The sequence below is a fragment of the Varanus komodoensis genome, unplaced genomic scaffold (assembly GCF_004798865.1).
Source record: "Varanus komodoensis strain SLA01 unplaced genomic scaffold, ASM479886v1 scaffold40, whole genome shotgun sequence".
NCBI lineage: Eukaryota > Metazoa > Chordata > Lepidosauria > Squamata > Varanidae > Varanus > Varanus komodoensis.
The window spans coordinates 2,919,876-2,929,950 of record NW_025335942.1 but is presented as its reverse complement, the minus strand read 5'-3'; the positions used below and the strand labels follow the sequence as shown (position 1 = coordinate 2,929,950).

At 41.9% G+C, this 10,075-nt stretch overlaps 1 protein-coding gene across 1 annotated transcript in view; it reads right to left on the bottom strand.

Annotated features, from left to right (window-relative positions):
- GABBR2 (gamma-aminobutyric acid type B receptor subunit 2) overlaps positions 1-10,075 on the bottom strand; it is a 303,445-nt gene that overhangs the window by 187,028 nt on the left and 106,342 nt on the right. The window contains exon 4 of the mRNA XM_044442826.1: positions 2,766-2,867. Coding sequence (XP_044298761.1) covers positions 2,766-2,867 — 102 coding nt within the window. The remainder of the gene's footprint in view (positions 1-2,765; positions 2,868-10,075) is intronic.

Here is a 10,075-nt window from a genome sequence, read left to right as displayed (position 1 = left end):
TTTCTTTGTACTATATCACAGTGTAAATTCAACAAAGCTAAAATGTCTTGATGTAGAGATGGCACAGTATATAAAGTATATATATTACTATAACATACAGATATTGTAATTATTTTTTAAAAACAAAGCTTACTAAATTCTGTTAAAGGAAGCTCAAAATACTCCTTTGATGATTTACAGAATACCTTCTATCTCATTCTTTTGTACATTATTGTGGAGTGATTTCTCTTAAACCCAAAGGCAACTGGTTTTAAGTAATTCAAGTCATGTGCTTGTGATCAGGATATAAGACTGCAATCCTCAAACTTCTCATTTTTTTATTCTAATAAGAGGTACACTTCAGATAAAACAGTCTGTGGTATAGAACTTCAACTATGTTATTAATCTTTTCCAATAATATTCAGTCCAAGTATTTTTGTGGCGCAACAGAAGCATTTCCCCCCTTTTTACAATCATAGCAGTCACCCAGAGCCAGCCACGATATACACTTAATGTAAGAAAGAGGAGAAGCTCGTTACAGGGTGGAAAGCCCATTTGCTCTGTTTCTTAACTTCTAATTGTGGCAGTGAAATGATTCAGGCGGCTGAATCAGTCACTTTCACTCACAGAAGATAACTGAGAGAAGAAGAAAGAAAGAATTTTGCAATGGCAGGATGCTTCTAAAAGGATGAGGAATCCTTGCAGTGCTTTGATTATTTTTAAGTGCCCAAAGAGCGCTCATGTGAATATGTACTAATTTGAGAACAGAACAGAACAGAAACCCGATTACTAAAAGTATTCCAGATAAAGTTTTAGGCATAAGGAAGTAGAAAGGATCCAGTGGTCACATCAACATATATTTCATCAGTCCCAATCATGCTTTTTTTGGGGTGGAGACAATTGTGGTTTTTCCCGGAAACTGTGTGACTTCTCCCACTACCCTTAATAAAGCAGCAAGCAGGATAGAACGCGAAAAACAATGGCTAATGACAGCTTAATAATGATACCACCAAATTCTGAAAAACTTTAAGCATACAAATGGAGTGCGGCAGAATTTATAAGTTTTGGTTACAGTAACAATTCACTCAAACCACATTTACCTGAGCAAATTAAATATTCCAGGTTAATTTTCCAGAAACTGAAAGAATCCAGATATCGAGAACTGACTTTCTGATAGTGAAACAAATTACCTTAAAAATAACTACATGCCCCTCCTGAGAAACTATGCAGCACCTAATGCATTTATGTCCAGTTTTGCTGAGTACCCGAAAATAAAAATAAAAAAAAATGGCAAGTTAGCACTGAGTGTTTAGATTTGTATGGCCTACTTTTCATCTGCAGAATCTGCACAGAAGGGATAAAGTGTCAGTCAAGCGGAATGGCTTCTGCTTCCTACCAGGGAACCTTTATCTCCTCTTACTTTTGGCCAGTCCTTAAGGGCTAATGTAATAAACATGAAAACTATAATCTACTGTTGAGAATCCAAGCAACATACACCATACAGAAAGATAATAACCGAGAGGAGGGCATGCAAGCAGCTCTAAAGCCAGAAATCTCATCGTCCAAGGGGGAAAAGCTTAACACATTAACAGACACATACAATTGTCCTTGTTTAGCTTTCTTGTGTAAAATGGGATTTCATTGCTTTATATGCAAAAGGAAGAGCCGCCACAGTTTCCCTTCTATCGTTTTAAGTCTACATGCACTGCGGCAGCAAAAATACACGGATCTCTAAGATCTTTTTGGCCCATGCCTGTGATCATCTATTCCAGCATGCATATACTGGCTACATATGGTCTCTCTCATTCTCGCTCTCTCTCTCTCACACACACAGACACACAAACAAACAGAGCGGGAGCGAGTACTGATTTTTAGGTGCAAGGATTTCACACTTCTGAGACACACCCATAAAATGAATGGCCTGATGTTTACACTAAACTTTAGGTCAATGCCAGAAAGTGACACAACATCAGAAAACAATCCAATGCCTCTCCGCCCAATTTATTTATTTATTTATTTAAACCATTTCTATGCCACCCCATTCGCAAAAAGCCTCAGGGCGGATTACAACAACAATAATTAAACTTTAAAAAAACCGGACACATCTCGGCACACATAAAACCCAATAAATACAATCAATAAATGAACAATTAAAATAACTTTTAAATAAAAAGGTCTTGGCCTGGCGCCGAAAAGCAAATAACGATGGCGCCAGGCGAATCTCTCTGGGGAGCGCATTCCATAGGTGGGGCGCCACCACAGAGAAGGCCCTCCTCCGGGTACTCACCCTCCTAATATCTTTCATGGAGGAAATGATTTTATCCACATTACCAATTAGATTAAATTTATCCAATGAACTCATTCAGAGATTATTCCCTCCCGGCGTCACTTCCTTCCATGGTGCAATGGCTTTGGGGTAAGTCATACTGAAGTGCAGACCCACTGTCATCAATGGGGTGCATGTGGCTGTGACTGAATTTCCGTCTCGTTGAGCTGTACATTCAACAGCACATGGGCAGATGCTGCTTGCGCGATAGGGCTTCGCCCTCCCGTCCGCACCCCGGATGTCCCCAGAGTGGCCTGGAGCGTCCTCTGGTGTTTCGCAGCAGATGCAGGAAACATGCAGGGCAGGAGGGCACCTGTCCTACCAGTGTTATCTGCTCTGCTTGCAGAGAGATGGAACTGGAGCATCTTAAAAACTCTCCCCAACTCCTGCTTTATTGCCACTGGTTTCCCAGCCTGCCGTCCCAGTTGGCTGCTCAAGCCCCCTAAGCAACGGCACCCACCTTGAGCTTTTTGACGCTAGTGCAGGGATCATTAGAGAAACTCTCTGTATCTGAGATTTCAATATCTTCTCCATACAAGACACCAGTCAGATCATTCCGTACCTGTTCCGAAAAGGAAAGAAAAGCAACGTAAATGGGTTGGCATCCACGAATGAACATTTTGCCGTCTTGCATCACCATGACCGACTCAACCATCATTCACTAAGAGGGTTTCACTGGGTAATACAAAGGATGGAAGTGGGGATCTCCCAGTAAGCATTCCAGAAACGAAACTGTCATTAGCTGTCACACCGCAAACACTTGATTATGGTGATGAGCTTAGTCAGTTTATACAACTTTGCCACCCCCTTCACTCTGCAGGTTTACTCCAAAAACCGAACCACAAATCCCAAATCAGCAACATGGTAGGAAAGCTGGCTTTTACCGTATGAGTGTTCTTTCCACAGATCCTTGTTTTTCTCTCCACCTTTCCAACACAGGTCAATTCAATGATCAAAACACCTTCTAGTTTAAGACTAGAATTAAGGCTCAAGAGAGAAGACCAGGCAATTGGAAGCGTAGGGTGATGTAGGGACATGCCCTCTGATTAGCGATGTTGCTGTGCATCATCACAAATATTCTTGCTTGCAGTTTGCCTTCTGTGTATTCATAAATTGCCTGATCCTGCCTAATCTTGGAAGCTAAGCAAGGTCAGGCCTGGGCAGAAGTGGGATGGGTGACTTGAGTTTATGAGTCTATGATTATTGCTGTCAACTGCCTAGAGAGCTTTGGCTATGGGCAGTATAAAAATGTAATAATAATAATAATAATAATAATAATAACAACAACAATAATAATAAATTAGTCTTTTGGGCACAAATGCAAATGGGGAGGATGCAATCGCTGACCAGGACAATCTTGGTCAGGGAAGAGGCAATTGCTGACCAGGACAATCTTGTCCTGGTCCTGAACTTCCTTATGACAAAACTATCTGAACTTTCTTAGTAGATTGAACTGTGCAAGGTAATTTTAAACTTGCAAGTCTTGACACAACCGAATCTTCCCAGCAGATATATATTCTGCCACCACTCCACCACAGTGTCCATATTTATTCGCCAAGATTTATACTAAATACTACCTCATAAGCTCCCCCTACAGATAGATTCTGCTACTTTGTATTCAAAGTTTGGGGGAAGCCAGGCTTTATTATTTGGTAGTAACAGCATTCATTCGGATGCACGCTAATGCAACACAGATGCTTTCATCATTTCTTCATATCAATCATTTGGCTTCGGAATCAATGGATAAATAATACGCAGTCAGCCATTTGAAATCCAGTCAAATAAGTAAAAGTGCTATGACCTTTTTTTTTAAAGGAATAACAAGAAATTTGGAGAGTAAAGCATTGGCAAGAAGCAGAAAGAGCAAAAAACAATGAATACTTTGAAGAGCCGGACAGAAAGAAAAATCATGTTTTGAAGCAGAGGAACAGTAATAGAAATTCAAGGTTATGTGCTTGCTCTGGTAATATATCTCTTACTCTATAAATACTTTAGAATTAAAGGCCCTACTTACAAGCACTTACAAGAGAGGCTTTTCTATCCATCAAAGCAGATTCATTTCTCACCTCAACTATCCAATGTTCTTTGGTCAGCTACCATGCCTACAATCTGTGCGCAATTCTTTTCTGCTGTTCTGTTTGGTGCTACCGAATTCTAGTTCTCCACTCATAATGAATAAAAAAGCACACCCAGAAAGTGTTCTTACAAACATACAAGGATTAATTAATCCCACAGACTGCCACTCATACCACCATCAAACTGACAGGGCATATTCTAACATCAATCTAGGATAAACTACCAGGAGGACTCCCCAAAACTTCATGTACCTCATTAAGGAGACATCGATCATTTCATGGCTGTTGTAGCTCTTTAGATGTAACAAGATTAAACCTCTATCTAGGCATGCACACGACACTGTGAATGCATCACAGGTATAAGAAAACATGGCATTTCATTTTCCCTTACTGGTCAGCTAATGGTTTGATTTATGCAGTGGAGTTCAAGAGACTAAGAAATGCACCAGCTAAAGCAAAAAGGGAGACTACAAATTGGAGGAGGAGTTTTCCTTGAGTGAACCTAAGAAAGGGATGAAAGATATTGGGGGAGTCTGTCATCAGGATTTCCTAGAAATAAGGAGGAGAGGAGAATTATCAGTATACTCATTCTGAATTTTTCAGGTCCATTTACATGATGAAAACTGTCATCTGTATGGAAACCAACCCGTATCTTGATAGCAAGTAAGCAAGATGAGTAAGATGGGACTCTCTCTAACACACCCTAGGTCAATAGTGTAGTTTTGTAGGGTGAGTAGAACACGTGGGATTTTTTTTGGGTTGCGGGGAGGGGAATGAACCTGCTTACGCAGTCTTGGGTGATGGCAGAGAGTACTCATTTCCCGTTGTAATGTCCTTCTGGTCAGGTAGGAAGCGCTTGAGTCTGTTTTGATGGACTCCACACTAAGAATGCAAGGTGCTGGTTGGTTTGATTTTCTTTTGGCAAGAGGACTACTTGTACCTAGGTTTGAAAGGGCCATTACAATTGAAAGGGTTAGCAAATTTGTGCAAGTGCCCGTTCAGATCCCAAGTCAGTCTGGTAGCGAGGCAGCCAGTGACTTTGCCAGTACTGGTCACTGGTGTGGTCGCTCGGTGAAGGTTACCGAGCATTAGGAGCCAATTCTGATTTTGCCACCAGAGGCTGCCATTTTATGTACACATTCAAAGATGTCACCTGCATTCCATTTCAATTGCTACATTTCTCTACGTCCAACAGCCAAGCTCTCTGAGTGGTTCATAGAAATAGAAGAAAGCTCACCAATCCATCAATGACAATAAGGATATCATTACACTAAGAAACAACCCATCTTGTTCATTTCATAAACACTAGCATGATAACTTTTCAGATTATTTACAAGATAGCCAAATCGATAATTACAACATAGCATCAATTATTATTTATCAGTAACGTGTTAAGCCAGGGCCAACCACACCAAGTAAACCTTGCCTAAGCATTGAGATGTGAGCAAACACTACCAATGGCTACGCCAAGAATACAAAATGCAGAGACATCAACCAGTGCGTACGACCAATGTCTCCATCAGTTGATGGAATTTTCCTGCTGCAGTAGGTGTGCATGTTGAAGAAGGCCATGGAGGTCTGAGGGGCAGGAAAATGGAGGAAAAGACGCAGAGAACAAAGGAAAGGAAGGAGAGAGTTCTCTTCAGTGTTCCAGAGGGATAGAAAAAAGTTTACGACGACTATGACCAGATTTATGCTACGAGGCGAGAAAGTGTTCCAAATGTTGTTAGTTGCTGTGGCAGAAAAAGAGAGCGGAGAAGCAAATGGGAGTCACACCTTGAAGGCCTCGCACCTAAAGCTCTCGAGCTTTAGAATGATCTGAATGGCTGCTCTGAGCAGGTACGTACCTGCTCAGGCATGAGTCACGGAAGCCATGAAGAAGGACGACTAATTTATATTCCCCCAGAGGTCGGACCCGTTATGATAGAAACCTTTCCAAAACACAATATGTGATTTATTGCTCTGCAGAAAAATTTCCGTTTTGTAAGTTCTTCAGTAACAAAAAAAAATGGATGTCAATTGCAAATACAAATCAGACAAACTTAGCTATATTCAAAGATATATTTGAGTGGCTGTCAGCGTATCGTGCGTTCTTTTTTCAGCTTCTAAAATGTATTAATGTGTAATAAATTCAGTACCTTTCCCCTGTTAAAGTCAAACAATGTAAGCTAAGGGGATGCTATTCTCATTCTCTCTCTTTTACACTTTTCACAATAACACTAACAGGTTAAACTGATAACTTCATGATTATGTGGTGATTCTGAATGGGTTTTCTTTAAGCCCAACCCTTCATCCGGTGTCTCACTTGGTCATTAGTGTAATAGTATTACATTAGCATAATTAATAGCGATAACATATCTCAGCTTTTGATAACTTGGTAATAATTCGCCGGCATTAGTCCCAATAATAATTCCACATTAAAGCAACAGTTAACACTTACACTGCTAGTTCGAAGCTAAATCCACAATTCCGGGAACATTTCTTGTTTCCTCTTATTAACCACTGAGTTTCCCCATAGTGAAAAACGCTGCATGTAAGTACTGCTAGATAAATCCTTCACGGTATGTGTGTCTGTGTGTTTGTGTGCATGTGCATATGGGGAAGGGGGCTTAATCTCACCAGATGTTGATTATCAGAGATTCATAATGAATGAGAACGGTACAGGGCAGATGGTTTATAAAATCAAAATTCCACTGGCTTTTCCCTCATTTAATGATTCCAGTGTAGTGTCCATTTGTTTTCTTATTAAATGGAAAACAGTATTCTGTTCCATTGTATAGTTAAATATGAGGAAATCATGAAAAGAAACATTTTAAACCATCAGTCTTTCTTTAAAAATGGCTTCAATGCATACCCATGCGAGAGGAGGGGATTATAGTTTCCGGGATTAATACATAAGTATGTCAGCAGAACAGTTGTTTTAAATTGAAAATTGCGGCAAATACGTTTGTATTTCCCTGAAAGTGACTTCCTTGTTACAGGAGATCATGAGGGTCTGGTACTACCAGCACAAGGCTGCAGAATATGTACAAACAGTTAGGATATAAAAATGGAAGTGCTGGGTCAGATATTCATTGCAGAAGGAGAAAGCACGGATGACAACAAAATTGCAAAGCCCTAGCTAGAAACAAAGGAAGGAATGGGGCAACATTCAGCATGGAGATGCACAGGAGTCCAAAATGAATAGAACAGGAAGTAGCAAGAGCTGGGATTCTTGAAAATCTCAAAAGGAGAAAATTACAGAGAATGGAAGGGAAGCATATAAAGGGGAGATCAGAAGGTTTACAAGTGTGAAAACAGAATGCAACAAAACAGTGATTTGCATGAGGTACCACTGGAGAAATCAAGACTAGAATGAGCAAGTTCATGAAAGAAACTACTCCAACCATTCACAATAACAACCATAGAGGCCGAATTGATACTATAAACACCTTCAGTATAGATATGAACACTAGATGTGCAAGCTCTGAATACAGGGATTCATTTTGAGGTTAATGTTTGCCTTTTCATCCGACAGGAAGTAGCTTTGAAGTTTTACCTGATAACATCTTTGAAGTTCAGCGTTCTATTTTAAGAACAACCAGTAAACTAGACAGGCCTGGAAAAATCATCTGAAATTACAGAACAGACATTTGGGAATCCAGTCAGTGGAATCCTACTTAAACTACATGCCCTGCAAGTAAACCCTACAATACAATTAATAATAGCAACAAGAAGAAGAACAATAAACTCTATTCTACTGAAAGACTCAAAGGGCAGTCTTGAATCTCTAATATACAAGATATGCAGTAGGGGGAAAAAAGCAAAAAAGACAAGAAATGCCAGACTGCTATCAACAGAGCTGCTTATTTAATTTTATTTTCCTTTAGAAAACTTAAAAGCAGATTACAACAGACTCTGACCACTCCTCAGCTTCGTTGTTGCTATAAAGATGCTATAGGAGAGCCCTCACAGGGCAAAGTGCTAACTACTGTCACAATCTAAAAAGCCCCTTTTTAGAAGGTTGCAAGGGATAGAACACAGTGGCTAGAGAGTTGAGTCAGAAGAGGCCTCCTGGGCCACCTAGTCTGACCCCGGCTCCAGCTGGCTCTGCTCATGACATGCCTACCATGTGCATGTCCAGCCTGTCCTTGAACACTCTCATCAATGGGGCTTCAACCACCTCCCATGGAAGCCCATTCCATATCCTCAGAGTCCTACCTGGCATCTAAATTGAATCTTGATTCCCTGAGTTCTGCTCCACTGGAACGTGTCCTGCCCTCCACTTCTGGGGAAAAAAGGGCATGACCAACCTCTGCGTGGCACCCCCTCATATACCTGTATGTCGCTAAGAGGTCCCCTCTGAGCCTCCTCTTCTCAAGGCCTTGTGGCCCTTTGCTGCACTGATTCCAACCTTGCTATATCCCTCTTGCAATGAGGGACCCAGAACTGAACACAATATTCCAGCTGCGGGTGCACCATAGTTGCATACAGTGGCAGTAATACCTCTCTCAATCTAGAAGCCACACTTCTGGCTATGCAACCAAGGGTGGCGTTCGCCCTCTTGACTGCTGTGTCACATTGTCGAATCATGTTTAGCCTGCAGTTGACCAGCACCCGAAAATCCTTTTCACAAGTGCACCTTTCCAGCCACTTGTCCCTAACCTGTACGTATGACACCCATTCCTATGCCCCAAGTGCTAGACCTTGCACTTATCTGCACTGAACGCCATCCTGTTGTCCCCAGTCCACTTCCATAGTCTGTCCAGATTCTTTTGGGTCTGGAGTGCCTGCTCCTCAGTTGAAGCCACTGCCCCCATTTTAGTATCATCTGAGAATTTGATCAGCAGGCTTGTTACCCCCTCTTCCAGGTCATTGATGAAAAGATTGAATAGGATTGGTCCCAGGACAGAGCCCTGGGGGACCCTGCTTGTCACTGACTGCCATCCCGATGATACCCCACTAATAGTTACCGTCTGCTTTTGGTTCATCAAGCATGCCCTAATCCATCGGACAGTGCATCGGCCTATCCCAAAATGCCTCCATTTCTCAACCAGGATATCATGTGGAACGTTGTCAAAGGCCTTGCTGAAATCCAGGTAAACAACATCCACCACGTCCCCTTCATCTAGCCACCTTGAATCCTTGTCATAGAATTCCACAAGGTTCGTCTGGCAGGACCTGCTTTTGCAAAAGCCATGTTGTGTGGCCACTGGCCTCCCCAGAGGGACTCCAGAGCATTTCCTATCATGAGCCTTTCCACTGTCTTTCCCAAAATGGACGCAAAGGTTAACCAGCTGGTAATTCCCAATGTCCCCTCTACTACCCTTTCTGAAAATTGGGACCACTGATGCCACTCTCCAGTCTTCTGGAACCTCACCCATTCTCCATGAGGCCTCAAAAATGGAGACCGGTGGATGTGAGAGTACCCCCGCCAACACCCTAAGCACCCTTGGCTGTAATCCATCAGGGCTGGCACCTCTGTAACATCCAGTGCCCCGAGGAGCTCCTCAACTTCTGGGGGGGGTGACTCTAATCTGTGCCCCGAAATCCCCGGCGTCATCCAATCTCCCATGCAGATCTCCCCAGTCCTGCTTTGGGGAGAACACAGAGGCAAAATAGTCATTTAGCATCTGTGCCTGTTCCCTCACATCAGTCACCGAATCCCCTTCCTCCTTATTAAGCAGTTCATATTGACATTTAGTGAGGAAGCGCA